Source organism: Rhyacophila brunnea, unplaced genomic scaffold, assembly GCF_057557595.1.
Source record: "Rhyacophila brunnea isolate RB1 unplaced genomic scaffold, BYU_Rbru_1.0 scaffold_22, whole genome shotgun sequence".
In the NCBI taxonomy this organism is placed as follows: Eukaryota; Metazoa; Arthropoda; class Insecta; order Trichoptera; family Rhyacophilidae; genus Rhyacophila; species Rhyacophila brunnea.
In genome coordinates this window covers 72,867-94,322 of record NW_028232882.1, presented here as the reverse complement: position 1 = coordinate 94,322, position 21,456 = coordinate 72,867, and the positions used below count along the sequence as shown (strand labels likewise).

The 21,456-nt window shown below is 35.8% G+C and overlaps 1 protein-coding gene across 2 annotated transcripts in view; it reads right to left on the bottom strand.

Annotated features, from left to right (window-relative positions):
• The window catches only part of LOC147069914 (uncharacterized), a 150,360-nt gene extending 136,583 nt beyond the window's left edge, over window positions 1-13,777 (bottom strand). For both annotated transcript variants that reach the window (XM_085949581.1, XM_085949582.1), the window contains exon 1: window positions 13,455-13,777. In XM_085949581.1, the coding sequence (XP_085805707.1) occupies window positions 13,455-13,580 (126 nt within the window). In that variant the 5' untranslated portion in view covers window positions 13,581-13,777. The remainder of the gene's footprint in view (window positions 1-13,454) is intronic.
• Window positions 13,778-21,456: the final 7,679 nt, after the last annotated feature.

Sequence of the window (21,456 nt, the reverse complement as noted above, 5' to 3'; positions counted from 1 at the left end):
ATACTAGACAAGGCACATGCACCACGTCGCATGTAGTCCTGTGAAACGAGTCACTTAAATTTGAACGGAAGTCTTCGCGTCAGTTGTATGTCTAGCCTCGTTCTTATTGATTCGGTCATTCGAATCGCAAATAACAAAAAATTGTCATCGAACGCGTTCACGAAGAATTCTCGGACTCGCTCCTATCTTCAGATCGTTCACAGAAGACGTTCGCTGGATGGAAACGTAGTTTTAAGCCATGGCAAATTAATCAATCATGACGCATGCGCATAAAACCTGGTGTACCTATAACTGTTTCATGTTGCAGCCTCTGGAGTTGGGTATTTCCCGAGAAAATATCAATCTCGAGATTCGGGATTTCCAGAAAAGAATTCTCGAGAATTCTTGATATCGATAAAAAATTTTAAAAAATCCTAAAATCAGTGTAAAACAGACAAATTCCAAAAAAATATGATTTTTTTTAAGAATACAAACAAATAGAAGTAAGAAAACAAAAATAATTCATGTTACTTACTTAAAATAGTATTTCAAAAAACACATACATACGTTTTTGAGACACAAAATTCCTGATGTTGAAAAATTGTGCTCATTTTTAGTCGACGTTGGCTTAATTGTGTCTTAACCGTCTTTGAACATTTTGTGTTTTCTGTCCACTTTTTTCATATAGAAAAATCGTGTTTTCAATTAATATTTGATAATAAAGAAATGTTAAAAATTCGGTTAATAAATTCCCGAAACCCAACTCTAGTCGTACATGAGCGACGCATGTAAAGTCACAGGCAAGCCACATTCGACCGCAGGCAGTTGCTTGTTGCGTTTTTGTGATTGCTTGCGGTCCGTGTCGACCGGCCCTTAAGAAGTGTAATGCAGCAGAAAGGACCTGCTGAGGTTTACTAATGGGGTAATCTCCGAAGTGATCTTCTGGAGAGAAGTAGCTATAAGTGGGATCCGGATATGGCAACTAAGTTAATTAATAGCAATTTAATCAAATCCGGAGCTCCCGGATGAATGGGCAGCGCTTTACGCACTGCACCACGAGAGTCCTAAGATGGCCGAAAATAAATAATGAATTAAGTAAGTAGGTACATAACGAATTTTCAGACAATTTTTTACTAAAATTTAAAGGGGGCGTTCTCATTCTAAGTTTGCTGGGCTGAGCTAAGGGCTGCACTTTGCCTAGGGACATCACTGGAAATTGTCCACATAATAAATGTATTAATATGATAATAATGAATAATAATGATTTTAAAATGCTTACATAGCTATCAAATATGTGTAATTAATAAGTGTAATGTAATGTGAGTTTCTTTCTGATGTCCAGTAGATAAGCATGTAACTCCGAAAGTGAAATTACCAACTTTCTTATAAAATTATCATTGCCAAATGAATCCGAACGATTAGTGAGACAAAGATGTCTGTCGCTAGGCAAGCAGGTAGTAATAAATAAAATTATTTGGTCGTTCCGGTGAAAGTTTGTGGAAGTAAACGATTATTGGCGAGTCGCAATGTGAATGCCTCTAGGTATTTAAACATTAAGTATTAATAATTCGTAGATATTTGATGGATGCATTTCTATTTCGTATAATTTGAATTTAATTGCCTTTCCGGTTTCTCTACGATACATTTTCTCAAAGTTACTGTCTGCCAAAGGCTATAAAAGTGCAACATGTAAATACTTACATAGTTTGACATCAAAATATTATCTTGTATTCAGACAATTTTGGTGTGCCCATCTCTAAACCCGGTCGTACATTATACAAACTCGTCTCGACTGCAACACGTCGAATTTGTCGATCTGATTTTGTTGATATTCATAAAACACGGTATGTAACTCATCTGCATGTCTCATGTGGACATGGGTTGCCGGTAGAATAGCAAAATGATGCATCGGAGCATATGCAGATGCATTTTTTTCATTCTTGTCGGCTATCCGCATGATTTCACCGTTCCATTGATCTCCGGTTTTGATTTATGACCACGTCCCAGTCGAGTTAATTTCGTATGTGCGACCGGGCTAATAATAATAAGACTTTTAATCCCTAAATGATAGTTCTATAAAATACTTAACTTAAAGTTAGATAACTGAATAATAACTCGAATCAATTTGGATTTGATATCTAGTTGTCAGTAGGTGGCCATTTTGTCATATTATATGTAGACGAATGTCACATACAATGGTATCACAGGAATTTCAAAATACCTACTCTATAAACGTAGGTAACTCCTGGATAGAGTAAAAGGTAGGTAAAACTCCTGGATTTATGAAATACTCTATTATTCCTGGATATGAGAGAAATCCGTTTAAATCAACGGCGCAGGATAACGACATAGAGAGAAAGGCCTACATCTAGCAGTAAAAAATACTAGGTATTTAATATTATGAACTATTCTGGCAAACACCTATTTTGGGGATAGATATGGGGGGGGGGGGGAAAAATGTAAAAAAATATTGCGATTGTTAATTTAAGAATTTGAGAATGGTAGATTTTTATTAGGATTGGTATTTGATGATTTTTTCCAGATCAAACACACTTTAAAAATTACATAGGTATAAATTTTGGTAGACGCAGGATTCGAACCCACCGCTTTACATATCATGATTATAAACAATTGTTTTTTTAGTGAGAAAGCCGTAATAGTTGCAAACAAAAAGCTAAAGTTTATAATCATACTTAAGAAAACCCAATGTACAGTCGTGGCATATATCGCCTCTAAAAACCACGGGTTGGAATCCTGTATCTGGAAAAATTGATTTATCGTTTTTCAGTTTGTTTGATTCCGAAAAAGGACTCAATATACCGATATCTACAATAAGAAACTATTGGTTAGTAGTTTTCTGCCAATAAAATCTCGATAAATTTATCATAAGCAAACATTACCTACATACTACTTTGAATATATATATATACCACTATCATAGGGGAGTTATATGGTATTACTAATTATTAATAAAATTAATACCCTCTAATTCATCTGCCGGGCTCTATACATAGTTATTTGGTACTATAAAATGACTTAGTAGGTATTATATGGGTAATGAAAAGATAATATTTTATATGTAGTAATCATACCACTCAGCAAAAACCTACATATTATTAATGACATAAGTACTTTAATAATATGTAGGTTTTTGTTGTTAAAACAAAATATTAAAACAATAATAATTGTCAGTGTTTCCTCAATCATGACTAGATCAGTAGTGTCTGTTATTATTAGGAATTGCGACGATATCTATTATAATATTTATACAATGTTAATATAAATAAAAAAGACAATCTATGAATCCTCACTCAACTCATCGAGTAAGTTACGAGACGTACTTACTACTATTGTCACGAGTTTTTCAGTCGATATAGTACATTCGTTATGCCACTCGAATCAAGACTCTCATTACATTCTTATAATTAATCTCTTAATCATATCGATCTCACCAGTACATCATTACCTCGCGATTATAATCGCACGTCATCATCCTTATTATTATATCAGTGTATTACTGTATCAACCAATAAACTCTCATCTCAACAACCAAGCAACTACGACCCTTCATTATACCTCCAAAGTAAGTATAAAGTATAAAATACAAATAAACAAAAGGAATTATTATATTGATGGAAAGGCAACGACTATAAAATAGAAATTAATAGAAATGCAACGATCAAATGTAATAAAAATTATTTATTATTAGGTATGATTGTCAATATGTTTTTTCAGTCTTCTGTAATTTTAATTTGATTCACTGTAAGTAAGTAGGAAATAATAATGATTCGCACGCAACTGATGGTGACTGGCGTCTTCCAAAACTAATGTCATTATATTTTTAACGTAACGATCAGATGGTTGTGAAAGTCACTGCGACACTTTCACTGTGATATTTAAATAATTACACCTACAAAATTTTAATTCATTTATAATAATTACGTAGGTATTGGTAAACACTGATAAATAATGATTATAAAACCATAAGTGTTAATTACTGTATTGTAGTCCTTCATAATAAATTCATTGCTTCCAGTATTTGAGTTTAGAATCAGGAATATGTACTTACATATTAATTACTATTCATCGTAAGTCCAGCCCTATATTAATTAGTTTTTACAACGTTTTTCTTAGGTCGTATTCTTATTTGTCCTGTGGTTGTTTGTTCGGTACAAATATTGCAATCGATTTTTAACTAACTTACCGACTAGCTATACATTTGAAATTTTTAGAATATAATATTAGAACACGATGCCAATGCATTTTTTTAATACTTTTAGCCATCTTTAAGTAAAATTTAATTCTTTTTCAGTTAATTCTGTTTTGTATGAAAAGTTATTTCGATACCACTATTGGTTGCTAGGGGTCCTAGCTACTAAATTATTAATATATACGTGCGTTACTATGGAAATCGATATGAAATGACATTTCATTATTCAGTATTTCTATCAAGTAGGTACAATTTTTTTTATCGTTTAAGCTAATCAAGTCAAGTTTATATGATTCAACAGAAAATTTAAAAACGTTGTATATAAAAAGTTATTTTTATCTTGTATATATTATTGAATCTAGATTCCAATTTTTACACTAAGAATGCAGTATTGCGATGTCAGTACGTAATCGGGTATGGTATAGTTAATATCAATAAGAAACTACACACATTTCTGATAGTATCCTGTACTTATATCTGTGCATTCCTATATAACTCAAAAAATACTGGACCAACATGGATGAAACTTGCACAGCTTATAGACTACGCCGGAGCGCACCAGAGCGCCGTTCCGGTTCATGAAATCTCCAAAATTATCGCTACGTCTCCTGGAAAAAATTAATGTGACCATCTCAGCTAAATAGGATATTTTATAACAAAAAAATCTAACACATTTATTTTTATAAAATACACATAAAATTAAGTACCTACTTAGAGAACTACATATGTTAATGTTGTCGGAAAAATTTTCGAGTGCTGGATAAAACTTCTCGAAAATAGCGCAATAACTGCAACAATTCATCACGAGTAAGTAGTAGTCAGATAGCAGTGGTGAAGTGATGAGGTAAGATGCAGAAAGAAGGGCGCGCGCCTAGATATAACCGTTGTCTATCCCATTGATCTGGGGAATTGGGGAACCGAATTAGGTAGTCTATTTCTTTATTCTGCTTTTATCTTAGTATTTCACGCAGATAAATTCGCTGGTAAATTTTGAAAAACATTTTTTATCGATATAAAAATACATCTTTCATAAAATGGTTTATCGAGTTTTAAATTTGCATAGCAAGCTACCGACGCTAACATGGCTTGTTTATAGATAGATGTTTGAAAAAAACATCCATTGCTTCTCTTTAACAAGAAAAATAAAATTCACTTGCGCCGATCGAAAGAGACGACATTTGCCATCGGAGCAACGAGGTCGATCGATAGTTGCAATTAGTGTTCAACACAACTTTCACGTACAGCTAAAATTATCGAAGAATGTAGGTTTTACCAAATATACACAAGTATTTGCGAGCCGTGCCAAGTCGGTTGCGACTTTCAATTCGCGGTAACAATGAATCCCAATATAGGTATTGAGTCCAGTGGTCAGTATACCTAACCTACTAATGGCCGCACTACAACGAGAGACCCGATTCTACTTTACAGGCGATGATAACCCAAAATCGTAAATATTGTATTGCAACCTACATATTCTGATTACCTGAGAGAAAACATCACAATATTATCATTTCTGATTGGGTCACGTTATTGTTACAATAATGAATGCGAATGAATTAATACACTTCATGGGTTTGTGCGCAAACCACAAATAGGTATCATTAAGTTAGGGCTATTCTAACATTATAACTTAACTCTAAAAATCAATAAAAAAAAAGTGATAAACACGTTGTATCCTATTCAGACAGTTAATTACCCCGGGATGTAGTGTCGGGCAATACGGTCGCTCACGATTGTATTAACTGTTTTAGCGCGCGATAGATTGAGACAATTACATATTAAAAATTGAGATGCAGCGATTTTGAAAATTAATACTATATAACATTGCGACACGTCACGGCCCGGCCTCCGCCCCAACTTACGGCTACCGCGAGCTGTCAAGTGTTGTTGAGTGGTACGTATTTTTTCAGTATGTGATACTTGATTCCAAATGCATCCGATTAGAATCAAGTGAGACGCAGTGCCGTGTGTTTTAGCTCGCTGATCAATGTGTTACCAACCATTTTGCATAACCGCCTTATATACGGAATTACCCGAGTGATGTCTGTGTTATATAGGATCAAGAAAATTAACAGAAACGTGTTATCTCCGTTAACTAGGTAGAATAGCCCTGCAGGACTGAATTTTCAATTGTGGAATTCCTGGATATTCCTGAACCGTAATATATACCTAAAAGGGTTTTTCAAAACAATCTGTAGGCTTATCATCCCCTTTATGATAATAGAAAGGAATAAAATGCATAGATACTTACTACAATATTTTAAGTGAAGAAAAAAATCAATTTTACAACAACTTGGAAATCCTCAGATTATTAGAAAAAAGCTAGAAAAACCTTGAGACGAGTGGGACTAGAACTCACGTTTTTCCGTTCGGTCATGATAAAAGCTTTCGTCCGGGAAGCGAAAGACGTCAATTCGTAGCCAATTATTTGATCCAAGATTTTTTCCATATTTTTTCTCTAATTAATGCATTCAGACTGCCCATACATATTAACTCGCTGCGATTCAGATGGGTAAGGCATGACCACCGTATATACAAACCTGTTCCACAGCTCTGCTAGATAGATGGAGCTGCTTGGAGTACAGGACTGGCTAGGGCTAGAGAATGTAAGAAACCGAGGAGAATGGAGTAAGAGCACTATTGAGAAGGCCGTTTCTCAATTTGGATTGTAGTGCCGTTGGGAAGAAGGAATGAATATGTATTCCTGAGACTTCGCCAAGTTATGTATTTTCAATAAAAAATATACATTTTGTGTAGGTAACTTGAATAAAAAATAATTGAACCAATAGAATATATTGTACGTATCAACCTAATCAACCTGTATGAACTCTCACGGCGTTAACTCATATTGAACCGACGCAATTTCTTTCCATTCATTCGTAAATCCTAGTGTGTTCATTGTATTTCGTATTTACTTATCTCTAGTCAATCCATGGGAATTGGGTCCAATACTATCGTACGGTCGGTTTCTAGTTCGGGCGTCGTATGATTTTTCCGACACGACTGACAACAAACAGCACCGGTGTCATGCCGAACAGGTAAACCATTTCTCTTCGTGAGAAATACACCTGTCATTCAACGGAATATGGCGAGATTATTTTTATGAATTGCCTACTTCTTCTAATTCGCCCACATTAAAGCATGCATTACCGTTTTTCGGTAAACCGGTAAATATGGTTAAGTTATATTACCGAATTGCCGGTATTTTTTTATCGTCGGTATTTCAGTAAATTTCAAAAAAATCTTTTCAGTGATATTATTTGTAGCTGTAACGATGAGGTAGGAAAGTGTATGTTCAACTGTGACTTCTTATAAATCATTTTACCAGCTTCTATAGAATATAGGTATACCATCATAAATCTTTTGAACTAAGCTCAACACAGAATAAAAAGTATTAAGGCGATACTTCAGTGAAACGGCAAATAATTTTCAACTATAGGCACGACGAAATTTTGGACTCGCTGGCACTCGGAGAGCGAACATCGAGGTGTGAATACGTCAATTTGTTTCGTGATGGCGACGGGGGTATTAATTCTTAAATCGTGTAAAGATGACTAAAAACGTTACCTATTTACTTTAAAAAGAAAACATGTCAATGAATATACTATTATTGTTACTAATAGAACAGTAAACGGACGCATGTTGGATTTATATGACAAATTATATTTCGTTCGGCTTGCGTCATTTGCACCCGACCCGCAATCCGCGCATCGCCTAGCCACGATCTTTTTAGACCATGCCTCAACTGAGGTATAGCCTTAAGGGTTGCGGCATTTAATACTGCGGTCAGTTCGAGTTCACAAGATTATTCATTCAATGTGCGTGTGTAGGTTTTAATGTTTTATGGCTAATAATCAATTCACATTCTAAATACTATAATAGAATGCTTCTAAACTGTGAAGGTCGATAAGCTCTGTCTTATTATAGTGGAAATGTGATTTGCTAATTTCTTTAAATACCTAGGTAGTTTAAAGTAATATTTTATAATACTTACTTACGACATATTATTGTACAATGGGTTTAATTTTCCGTCCTAGACATATTTGTGATTAATACACATAATCAATTCAAAATTATAATAAGCACCCATAATCGTGTACAATAGGCAATACCTGTAAATCAAAGAAAATTTGTCTATGGCCATTAAACATTTTTCCTTGACATTAAATGGCAACATATTAAGTACCTATATATTTACTTTACAGCGTTATTAATTACCGTATCCAATAATCTTCCAACGATTTGGATACAGACGACAATTAATTATTAATGTAAAACAAGTACTTATTAACTTTCGACTATTTTTCTGGATGGAGTCTCAGTACAATACAAGAATAATTGACCCAAAAAATAACCAACGAATGGAATACTTGTATAAAAATTCAGCTTTCTGTCATGGACCCCAATTCGTTGTTATACCGTTTCAAAGAGCCGAGATATTACGCGGCGTCGGAATTTTGAGGTGAAAATGTTAAGAATGCAATGCCGCAAGCCAATTCGTATGCCTGCATACAATTTCGTACTTACAGGTAACGAACTTGCATACGCGATATTAGTTTACCTGCATGTTATACACTTAGGGTTGCCAACATTTCTTGAGGAGATTCCGGGACAAACATAATCTAAAATTTATATTAATGTGATTTTTAAAGTTGTCTTACAGATTCCGATTCGAACACTTTTTTGTTATAAGCTTTACTTCTAAAAAAATGGCTTTTTTTCAAGTTTATTCCTTATTCATCTAGTTCTTTTTAAAGCGATAATTTCTCAGATCAGATGCTAAGTATCATTCCAAGCTGACCTGCACGTCTATTATATACGTAAGACTGCTTTTCGGCCTCTACGGCAGCTATCTAGGGTAGGTTTGTATCGAAATATTAGCACTTATTGTAACAATTACAATAAACTAGTTGTAATTGTTACAACAAGTGCTATGTTTTAACACCACCCATCTTGGCTGTGTTAACTTTAGAGCGAGATAGACAGTTTTGACTGTTTATACGGTTACCTTATTGTAACAATTATAATATTTATCTCAATACATAAATATGATAAATTGATAATATTAAATTTATCACTTTAGCGGTCGATAAGTACAGAATGGACCCACTGAACCTGAAAATGAGTGAACACGTCCAATATGGATCCGGGACAGTAATTTATTTTCTGAAACGATCCCGATCAAACCGGGACAGTCGGCAACCTTATATACCTACCAACTGCTATTGAAGCAATATTTCCATACGCCAACCGACCCCGATTTCTTCACAATGCCTCTACATATTAAAACAGCGACGATTCACCAATGACACGCGAACCAATAATCGTACTGCAGCATCGGTAAAATTTATATTTAAGTTTACAAAATAGGCGGGTATCAATTTATAAAATGTACCCATCTTATCCACCCAATTGATAAAATAATGTAATGGTCAATGTTTATCTATCTCCATGGTTACGCAGTCCACTTAAAAAAACAACACCTAACCTAACTACTAGATTCGATCATAGATAACAGACGTATAGTATATGGATTCGACCGAGCATATCGCTTTATCTCTGTTCTATAGTGGGGTAAGTAAGACTGACAGCAAATAACTAGTCAGAACACATTCGCACGAAAGAAGTTAAGCCGAAACGATCACACCGCAGAAGACAATTCAAACCGAATGCTATTTTCATAGAATAGCTTAGGTGGTACTGTTCGGTTATACCGGAGGCAGCGGAAAACGCATTTTGAAAATAGCCGATAAACTTGATTATTTGTTAGTTTGGGTTAGTTTAGGTTCGGTTAGGTTGGGTTAGGTTAGGTTAGGTTAGGTTAGGTTTGGTTAGGTTAACCTAACAAATAATTCAGTTTATCGGCTATTTTCAAAATGCGTTTTCCGCTGCCTCCGGTATAACCGAACAGTACCGCTTAGGTTACATGTAAATTGTACGTAAAACATTTCACCGTGAGCTTTCTTATCGGAAAGAGATGACCATATACTACACGGTCTCCAATTTTATTAGATTCAAACATTAATTCAATTTTCATAGCTGATTTTGGCTAAATTCTGATTTTAATAATGAAAACCTAACCTAACAAATAATCCAATATATCGGCTATTTTCAAATTTTTGTTTGCTGCTGGCTTCCTGTAAACTGTAAAGTGTAAACCGACAAAAACCGTGTTTTATTTAGACATGAATTTGATGTCAGTACTATACGACCCAAAGAGGTTGGACGGTCTTTAATATACGGCCATATATTTCCGATACAAAATTTCACGGTGAAGTGTGATACGGCAAACTGCATACGCACAAGTTTCCGGACATGAATAGTTTATGCCGACGCACAATGCATAGGTTAGTTCGAATTCTAAAAATCAGTATCCGCTCATTTGAGACACTGGTGTTATAATAAAATACTTCACATTTGGGGGCTCCAGGTTCGGTTCCAGTGAGGTTACAATACATCTAGACAATTTTTTCAAACCCTGGATGTTTATGTGAATGTTTTACCACTTCTAATATACTAACTGTCGACAAATAAAAGCTAGGTACCTACTTATAAATTCATGCAAATTGTGGTGTTAGCAAACAGCTGATCGATGAAACTTCAATTCGGTTGGTTAAAATAGTTTTTATGACTTTCCAATCATAAAAACTAAACTCAACTAAACTAAACTTCGGCCAATTTCCCTTCGTACAAATTACCGAACTGAAATATCTTCAAGTCAAATTATGTGCTCGCATATCACAGGTATCCAATGGATGCCAGTTTACAGGTGCGACAGGTAGGCATGCGTTTTTGACAACTCTTCTGACAAACGAAGGAAACCGGAAACGCTCGTGTGTGTGGGTTAGAGGTAAAAACGACGACTGTTATTTTTGGTAAAAATTATAGCCCATTATTAAATAAACTTTAAACGCTTACCCTATCATTTGACAAACTTAATTATATTTGAGCACCCGTGAGAATACACAAATAGTTTTAATAAGAAAATTCGATTCATCAAAATATTATTGTAATAATGTATTAATTGTATCTTGCATGCAAACATATAGTATATGGATGTATTAATACATATGTACCTTGGCTAATTAATATGCAATGATTGATTTCTATTAAACCTAGATAACGGAAAATTCGGTCACAGCCGCATTTAGACCAGTAAGTACCTACCCAACATACAAAAAAAGTATGACAGTAGGTACCTACCAACTTTCATAAATATATTATTAATTCGTATTGCAAATCAATATCCGCTTATAATAAATAATATTAAACGGCAATTAATTCAACAGGTTCAAGTTACGCATGGTTACCACCTGTTTCGGACAAGAAATCAGTGTATTCAACCCCAAACCGCGCGTATTAAAAATATATAAGGTAGCTAGAACACAGTATTACTACGTAGGACTATAGGTACAGGTAGAAGAAAGTCATACGGATTTTTATCGACACCTGTTATATAAATAGTATTATACATGTTACATCTTTTACTATACTGTGGACACTAAATACCTATATTAGTAGCTGCGTTTTCATATTAATTTATCAATGAAATTTGATATTATTTCAAGATTCAAATATACCTTACCTCGAAGATATGAAATCTTTTTCCATGTAGCCATATCCCTATAAAAACACTTTCATACGTTTAGGTTCTATCTACACACAATGAGGTCCTCTAACATCTTTGGCTTCCCTATTAAAGGGTTTTGGGGTTCAAACTTATACCGAAAGTGGTTGAAACACCAATTCAATCTCTATGATTGTACCTATCTTGTCTTTAGATTCCTAAATTGACCATTGATTTTCCTATCATTTGTTTTTTTTTTATATAGATTATGTCGGTACCAGATAACGGGTATTAATACCAGTAGTGTGTACTTGTATTTAGTCGTATGGCAATAAAATAATATCCTACACTACCTACGTAGGTACTATTAAAGTTACAATAAATACTTACAAACATAAGTTTATGTTATGTTGGTGTTAAATATTTTTTTAAATCCTCGTAAGCCTTTTCTATGCCGTAGGCCGTAGGGCGTAGATGTATGAACGCTATACCAGAAAATGTCACCGTGAGTTGAGGCTTTCAAGAAGTGGCTGTACATAAGAATGTTGCTGTAGGTAATGCTTAAGTTTTCTTAGACCGATAGGGAGACAACATATTAATCGACGAGTGGGAAACGACTGAGAAGATAAATGTAGTATCAAAATGACAAAACTGCAGTACCTCGGCCTCATTATGAAAGGACAAAAGTACAGCATTCCCCAACCCGTTATCCATGGAAAGCTCAACGGTAAACGTAGCAGAGAACAATATTGCATTTCATGGCCACCCCCATGATTGGTACGAGTGCAGCTCCACCAAACTGTTCCGCCTAGCAGACGGCACGAGAAGATTGCCTTAGAAACATTCTTTATTAAGTTAATCTTTATCAATATATATTATGTATTAAATACAGCTTTTAAATAATTTCTGGCGAATAAGGAATTTTCTCACAGGAATTACGCACATTCTAGTATATGCCAATCAATGTATTGGGGGGTTGCTCTTGGGACACTCTCAGCACAACTTTGAAGGACGCCCATCGTTCGTTATTCCACAGTATATGTATATACCTACGTGGCGAATAACAAGTAGAAACATATTATAGGAATAAGTTTGAATGTCTTTTTTATAAAATAAAAGTATCTTTATATACCTATATTATGTAGGCACTCATTGGAATTGAGACAGACTTATACCTAAAGTGGTTTGTTTCTGAGTGTGACTTTGAAAAACAGCATTTTTACGTCATTGTTAGCACTCCTACATGAGCATAATATTCTCGATACTTCCTGAATAAGTTAGAATGCCGAAGCACATATTATTTAATCAATGAATAAAAAAGTTTACAAAAAAATCAGTAATAATACTGTTTTTTGTCGGTAGGCATCAACTTAGGGTTAATTTAATGTTGTACTTTCCAATTCAATACATAGATACCTACCTTCATACATCGAAGGATTCATATAGGTACGTGTTTAAAATTTTAATTTGAAGGTCGATACATTTAAAAAAATATATATAATATTTGTAATCGGTAGGTATTTAATTGTTATATCGACAGTCTATTGTGAATTCTTCGAAGTGTTTTGATTTACGAATAACTCAATATTTGGCTAAAAATGAAACTACATATTTAATAAGTTTTGGACAGTGTTTCGAAAATTTTAAGCCGCGGATCAATCAAGATTCGGTTAATAAAATAATATGTCGTATATTTACCTGGATGTTGGTCCGTTTAACTTCAATGTAGAGCCAATTATCGGTGGAGAATGCGATTGCCATAAGAGCGACCGCAACTATAGCCGTAATGGTGGCTAAAGACAACGTAACTGCGGAACAATGCATTATGAAACTAATCACAATATCTTAGAAACAAAATCACACAAATCATCCAGTAACTAGTCAATTATTCACTAACACTACACGTTGGAATATTATTTTCAAATATGTGAGTAAAACACCTTTACAACATTCACAGAAGACACGGCACGACTCAGCCACTGCACCGGCCAGACAGGTAGAAACTATTTCTCAAGAACTGTAAACTTTCCAAATTAAGCGCCACCGCGTAAGTATTTTTAGTGTTGCTAGTATATATTCCTTAATAAAGAGGTAAAATAATCTTTTCCCTAATTTTATAAAAATGAGAAGGCTTAGAAAAAATAATTTCCTCATAATACTCATAGTAAATAATTCACCACAAAAACATACATATCAGATAGGCACTGTTTTGATATATTTTAATATGCCTTTTTTTTTATAAATGTAATTAAAGCATATCTAACGAATGTACAACGCACGTATAAATAATAATTCTATAGTTGAAAAATGATTCAATAAAATAAATTTAGATAAGCGGCCTGCACACACACAATCTTGTATGCGTGAAAGCCTCGTACGCGCGATGTCGCACGGGAATGATCGTGTGTCTAAAGTCGCGTAGCGAACAGCGGAAAGAGTGAGGTTGGTCGCGTCCAAACTTTCACGCGTGCCGTACGTCAAGTCGCTGTTTTACACGTTTTACCACGTTTAATAAAATCTTTCACTCGTGCCGTACGATTCATACCATAGATAAGGATAATTTAATATACAAGTATATTATTAGTCTATGATTTAATACGTTTTACCACGATCTGTCATGGATGTTCGCAATTTCTCTCGCCAATTTATTACAGAGCTCATGGAGATATACAAAACATTCCCATGTTTGTGGAGAATCAAATCGGCGGGATATAAAAATAGAAATTTATGCGATGTAGCGTATACAAAAATAATTCATTTCTGCAAGGAGAGAGGATGTCCCGAGGCTTATAGAGACTTTGTAGTAAAAAAAATCTAAGCCTTGAGCCATCATTGTGGTATTTCGATTTGCTGCTCTTCACGAAGGACCAAGAGCTTCCAACAGCAAGCATGTCAAATATGGATGCGGTGATAGAAATTGATATTGACGGGAGGAGATCAGGGATATTGAGGATGAATCTGTAATTCAGGATTTTCCGACTGTGAGCCAGGAAATAAACACAGTAGAAGTGAGTTATAATTAATTTTATTACTATAATAGTATTAATATCTAAAGTTATATTAAGATTATGGTCACAAAATCTGATAATCTTCCATTTTTACCTACATCAACATATATAAACTCATAATTAGGACCCACTAAAGCCATTAAGACAATGCTGTAGAAGTTCTTATAGTTGTAATATCGTCGCTATAGATTGGTTTGTCGAATATGCGTTTTTGTCGAAATCGACCTTTAATACAAATTGTTTTTTTGTATCTAAATCGACCTCCAGAACCATCCTTTTCTTTAAATTGCTTTGTAAAGAAAACAGCATTCATATGCTGTAAAAACAACAATTTAAATACCTTCATGTATTTAAATATAGGGTAATCAAATTTGTTTTTCGTCTCCTGAAAATTTGACATTTGGTCTATTCGACAAACCAATCCTTCAGCGACGATATGTTGCTCCAGAATGCGGTGGTGGCACTATTCGAATATGTTTTCCGTCCATTGCACCTCACAGTTAATAAATTGCCACTTATTTTGAAACTCGTCCGCCTTTTTGGTCCATTCTGCTTTTGTACTTGGAAACTAAAAATAAAATGTTTAACGTGTTATAATTATTATATTTATTCCAGGTTGACGCCAATGAGGCCACTCCTAAGCCAACCACACAAACTAGAAAAAAGGAAGGCGACTAATTCCCAGGCTGAATTCTTTAATGTTTGCACGGCAACATTAAAGAAAAAAACCGGAAATTTCCGGGTCCGGTATTAAAAGGAATAAACATTAATCACGAAAATTTCCGGGTCCGGTATGATAACCGGTAGGATATGTCCGGGTGACCCAGCTTAATGCTGGATACTTGTGTCACTAAACTTGGATTTTTTTTTTAAATTTAAATTGTAAACATTTATTTTGTGCGTCGGTAGTAAACGTTAGTGCAAGATTCTTTTTTTCCTTTTCACCTATATTGATTTGCGCTATTTGATTTTTAAGTTTGTATGCAAAACCTGACTGCGTGGGTTTAAAAATTTTTTTTTAGTGAAATCTCTTGTCGCATAACTAGTGCGCAATTCTGCATACTTTTTTTATTGTTTTTCTCATATAGTGCGTGAGATATTTGATGAACGTTAACTAGAACCACCCAAAAAACTTTTTTTACTTTTTATAAGGTCATCAATTCGTCTTTTATTGGCTTAAATTTTTGCACGTGCTTTTTTGTTTTCGAGATTATAATATCATGGGAGATATTATTATTTTAAATTTAGTAACTTGATACTTGAATCATTAAATTTGCTTTTAAAAAAAATATTAAGTGCATACGATTAGGTATATTTATTTAAACTTTTAACACGAATCTTTTTATTTTTATCTCAAAATATATAAGTGCGAACATTGTTTCGTCTAATTTATTTTGAAACAAAATACTGTGAAAAAAGGTGCCGGAACGCCGTTGCACCGCGTTACATTTAAAAAAAGCCCTGCAATCAACATCATTTAACTAGTTGCGTAAATATACATCTGTTTGTTAATCGCTGACGGTGAATGATAAAAATATCCGTATTTGTGGGGTAATATTAGTTATCTAGCAACATTTTTGTTGGAATTCGCACTCGGCAAATTTTGAAAACAAACTTTATGGCTAACGAATATTTTATAACTTTTTGCGGTAAAGGAAATTGCGATAAATATTTTCCGATCTCTTGGATTTATTCTAAAATATTAATAGATCATCATCAGCCGGGGTCAATCCACTGCTGAATGAAGGCCTCCCCAAGCTTTCTCTAACTCTCTCGGTCCTGTGTCGTTCGCTGCCACGTATTTCCGCCGAACTTTACCAGTTCGTCAATCCAGCGGCTTTTAGGGCGACCCTGTGGCCGTTTCGTACCCCTTGGGTACCATTGGATGACGGCATTTGTCCAGCGGCCGTCCTTTCGGCGAGCAATGTGCCCCGCCCATCTCCATTTCAGCTGTTTGGCAACGTCTATTACATCGCGTACTCTTGTCTGCTTCCTAACCCATTCGTTTCTCTTACGGTCCTTTCGCGTGATGCCCAATATGCACCTCTCCATGCCTCGCTGTGTGACTCTTAACTTTTGGACTTCTCTCGTGTTGGGGGTCCACGTCTCGCAGCCATACGTGAGCACGGGTAGCACACATTGGTTGAACACCCTACGCTTAAGACATAATGGTAGGTCACTCTTAAAGATACTATTCAGACGTCCGAAAGCACTCCATCCCAGCTTTGTTCTTCGAGCAATTTCATCGTGCATGCTTCCGTCTATGGACACCTGCTGTCCGAGATAGATGTAGCTGCTGACTTGCTCGAGTTGGGTGCCAGAGATACAGATAATCGCAGGGTCCGAAAAACAGTTCCTCATCACTTTTGTCTTTGAGACATTTATCTTTAGACCGACCGTTTGACTGACATCCGCGAGTTCTTGCATTCTACCTTGGAGGTCTTTCGGGTCTTGTGAGAGTATAACAATATCATCTGCAAAGCGCAGGTGACTGAGGTGCTCTCCGTTAATTGGAACACCTTTTTCCTCCCAATCAAGTTTCCTAAATAAGTCCTCAAGAGTAGCGGTGAATAGTTTAGGTGAAATGGTATCATCTTGCCGGACACCTTTGTTAATGGGGAATTTACACGACCGTTTGTGGAGTTTCACGCATGCTGTGGCATCACTGTATATACTGTTCAATATGTTTATGTAGCGTCTGGAAATTCCTTGGTTGCTAAGGGCGTCTATAATTGAGAATTTTTTAATGGAATCAAACGCCTTTTTATAGTCTATAAAACCAAGATATAATGGCAGTTTGTATTCCTGGTAGCGCTCTATGATTTCCCTGACGACCTGTATATGATCCATAGTACTGTAGCCTCTTCTGAATCCGGCTTGCTCTCTTGGTTGGTTCTCGTCTAGAATTGTTTCGAGACGATTTGAGAGTATTTTCGTGAAAACCTTATACAGAATTGGCAGTAGACTAATAGGTCGATAGTTTTTCAGATCTTCAGTGTCTCCTTTCTTATGGAGGATAATAATGGAGGCATTTTTCCATGACTCTGGGATGTTCTCTTCGTGCAGAGCAGACGTGCGAGCACTTCGCTCACCGTCCTCCCGGCCCGTTTGAGAACATCGATAGTCAGCCCATCTTCTCCCGGGGCTTTCCCACTCTTCATGCACATTATAGCATATTCCACCTATGTGGTAGTAACCTCGGGAAGAAGATCTCCATATTCTCCGTTCACCGGAAGATCTGAATTGATGTCAGTGTCATCTTTGTACAGAGCGCTGTAAAACTCTACAACAGTGTCCAGTAGATGATCCCAGTTACGCACGATACTTCCATCTTGCGCTTTTAGTGTCGTGATCTGCCGTCTCCCTATTGACAGATGCTGCTTGTTCTTATGTAAGCTCCTTCCTGACGCAACAATTGATTCTACAAGGTTCATATTGAACTTACGAAGATCTTCTCGTACGTTTTTACGTAGAGTTTTGCATAGCGTGGAGTACTCGAGATCATTTGCAAGTTGTTGCTCGCTTTTCGTACTCCTACGCAGCTTCATAAGATCCAACGTTTCCTTTGAAAGTTTGCTTACTCGTTCAACCACAGCAGCAACTGTCTCTTCCGAAGATTCTATAATGATTTTTGTTATTGCTTCGGTGTTTTGTAGGGAGATGGGGTCATTTTCAGCCTGGAAAGCCGCTAGCCTGTTCTCCAGCTCTTGTTGGAATTCGACTCTGCTTCTCAAACCTCTGTGGACTCTCTGCGGACTGTGGGCTTCTGCATCAGTTTGGATCTCTCACGTTTGATGTTAAATCGTACTTTACACCTTACCATTCGGTGGTCGCTGCCAGTATTAAATCTGTTAATGACTGTTCAGTCTAGAAAAATATCCTTCTTGTCGGTGAGGATGTAGTCGATTTCGCTGGTTCGTTTTGCTGGGCTTCACCATGTCCATTTTCGGGAAGGCTTCTTTTTGAAGAATGAGTTCATGATGTAGAGATTGTGGTTTTCTGCAAACTCCACTAACATGTCTCCTCGGCCATCCCTGGTGCCATGTCCGAAGTGCCCGACCGCTACATCATCCTGGTGTTGAGATCCGATTCGTGCATTAAAGTCCCCCATGATGATAGTGAAATGACATTTCCGTGTATTTTTCAACGTACTGATTTCTTCATATACCTCCTCCACTTCTTCATTAGGTGAGTTTTGAGTGGGCGCATAAACTTGCAAAAGCAGAATCTGGTATCTTTTGCTGAGCTGAAGTGTTAAACTTGCTACTCTATCTGAGGAGAAATCAAATTCAACTATGCGATCTTTCCAGAGTCTGTGGATTAAAAATCCGACACCGCTTGTGCGTCCGGTCTTAGTCCCATTATAACAGAGTACATGTCCGCTGTGGAGATTAACGATATCGTCTCCTTGTCGTCTTACCTCGCTGAGCCTGACAACATCCCAATGGATTTTTTCGAGTTCTTCTTCGGGCTCTAGAAGTTTGGCGTTGCTGGATAATGTTCTCGCGTTATAGGTGGCAATGATCATCGGTAGGCAGCCGTTACCGTCTTTCCGGGGATTCTTAGCACCCTCTGCCTTCCCTTGCTGATTGCTGCCGTGATCAGTGTTAGGCTGGCCTCCGGAGAATAAGGGCCGAGATTTTTGTTCTTGTTCCATGGGGGTATTTGGACATAACACACCACGCTGTCCAAACGGGTTGGTGTGTGGTTTTCTGTTTGGGTTTTCCTTCCCGTAGCCAAGGGGTCTCTCGTTTTAAGGCGCCAGAGTTTCGCCTTTCACCCTTCTCTATTAGCTACAGATGAGTTATACTGTCACAAGACACACCACATCTGCATTGCCCAGGGGACGCCGCGTGGAGGCTAGAGATAGGATTCGTTGGCCATCTGTAGAGTAGCGTCTCAACACTTTATAGAAATGTACCTATTGGCATTCGTGCATTTCATTGAGGCCCTAGCCAACCATTTGCCCCCTGATTAATAGATAATGAAGAATATACCGCTAGAAAATAAGCCGAGATATTATAATATTGTTTGTGGCTCACCTCGTTCACACAATATCAAAACAAAATTTAATATCTAATCTAATAACATACAACAATATTTGCCATGTTCTTTTACAACACAAAAGCAAACGATAGTGAAGTAGCAGCTTAATACCATACCAACAGACTTTTTTTCTGTTTTGTATTGCTTCGTACGTGTTCGTACGAAAATTAATTATGTTAATATGTTCACTCTCCAATGTCTGTCTGTACCTATCTAATTCATACGATGAAAAAACTTTTTTTAACAAAAAGGTTTTATAAACATTTCGGAATAAATTGATTATTATTTTTTCAAGCACACGTATGGCGACTCCGTGAAAATAAATATGTCATATATTATCAGTGTTGCCAACCGTACTATAATTATAGTATTTGTACTATAGTTTTTGTCTGCGTACTATGTACGATATAAAACAGGTATAGTACGCCCAAAATACTATAATTTTGAGAAATCGGAAAAAAGTTGCCAATAGAAGAAAAACATCGCCAAAATAATCCGTGAGAAGCAAAAAAAAAAAAATAATCCGCATGTCTAAAAAAGGTGACGTTAATTACTTAACACAGCGATTTCCAAACTGTGGAATGTTGCAAAGGGAGGCGCGAAAAATTTTATACAATTAATGTAGCCACAAGTTTGCAGTTTGCAAATGCATAGTTTAACGGCCGCTTGTTATAAACTACACAAAAAACAGTTCTATAAAAGGTTGTTTCCAAATCTTTCTGCAAATATGGAGACTAATTATATAATCCCTCACTTCTATACTATTGTGAAGCGCAATGGCTATCTCGTAAAAAAATGAAATAAAAGGGTCAAATTAATCATAATGTTGAAATTTGAGGCAAATTTGTTTAAGAACGATTATTTTGTTGTTAAACTTGTCTATTTGGTTGAAATTTTAAAAAAATTAAGTGAATAAATCAATCCAAGGACCACTAATGCATTCACTGATTTAAAACAACAAAGTGAGGGCATTAATAAAAAAATGGAGCTTTGGAAATCAAAATGACAAAAAAAAGTTCGCCATGTCTCCATTATTTTTAAATGATTTCTATACCAGAGTTCTTGGTTAGTTTGCTAATGCACTTTTCACATTATTTTATTAATAGCAAAAAAAAGTCGTCTGCGGCGCTGCTTTGTTTCGGAACTATTAAATATTTTAAATATATGACTGAAAAATCTAGGCCCGGGGGGTCCGCTACGGAATGTAGGGTCCATGATAGAATCCATTTGTCAATGAACGAAGATGAATTTGGATTGACAATTTTTGAAATTGATTGTGCTAATAAACAAGCACATTCATCAAAAATTAATGTAATGTAAGTAGTAAAACCTTGTTTATTTTTTTTTTCATTTTTGTATTCGTAAGTAGGTAGGTACATTGTTGACTATTTAAAAAGGTGTCTATATTATTTAATGAAATAAAGGGTGGGGGGCGCCTAGATTAGATTTTTTTTAAAGGGAGGCGTAGTAACATAGAGTTTGAAAACCACTGACTTAACATTTGAATTTTGTCTAAAAAAACAAGACGTTAATTACCCTTCATGTATAATTTTTGAAAATGCAGAAAATTATCGGTCACTCAACGCGTACTATACTTTTTGCCGAAATACTATAATTTTGAAGGCACTGTACTATAATTCCACTTT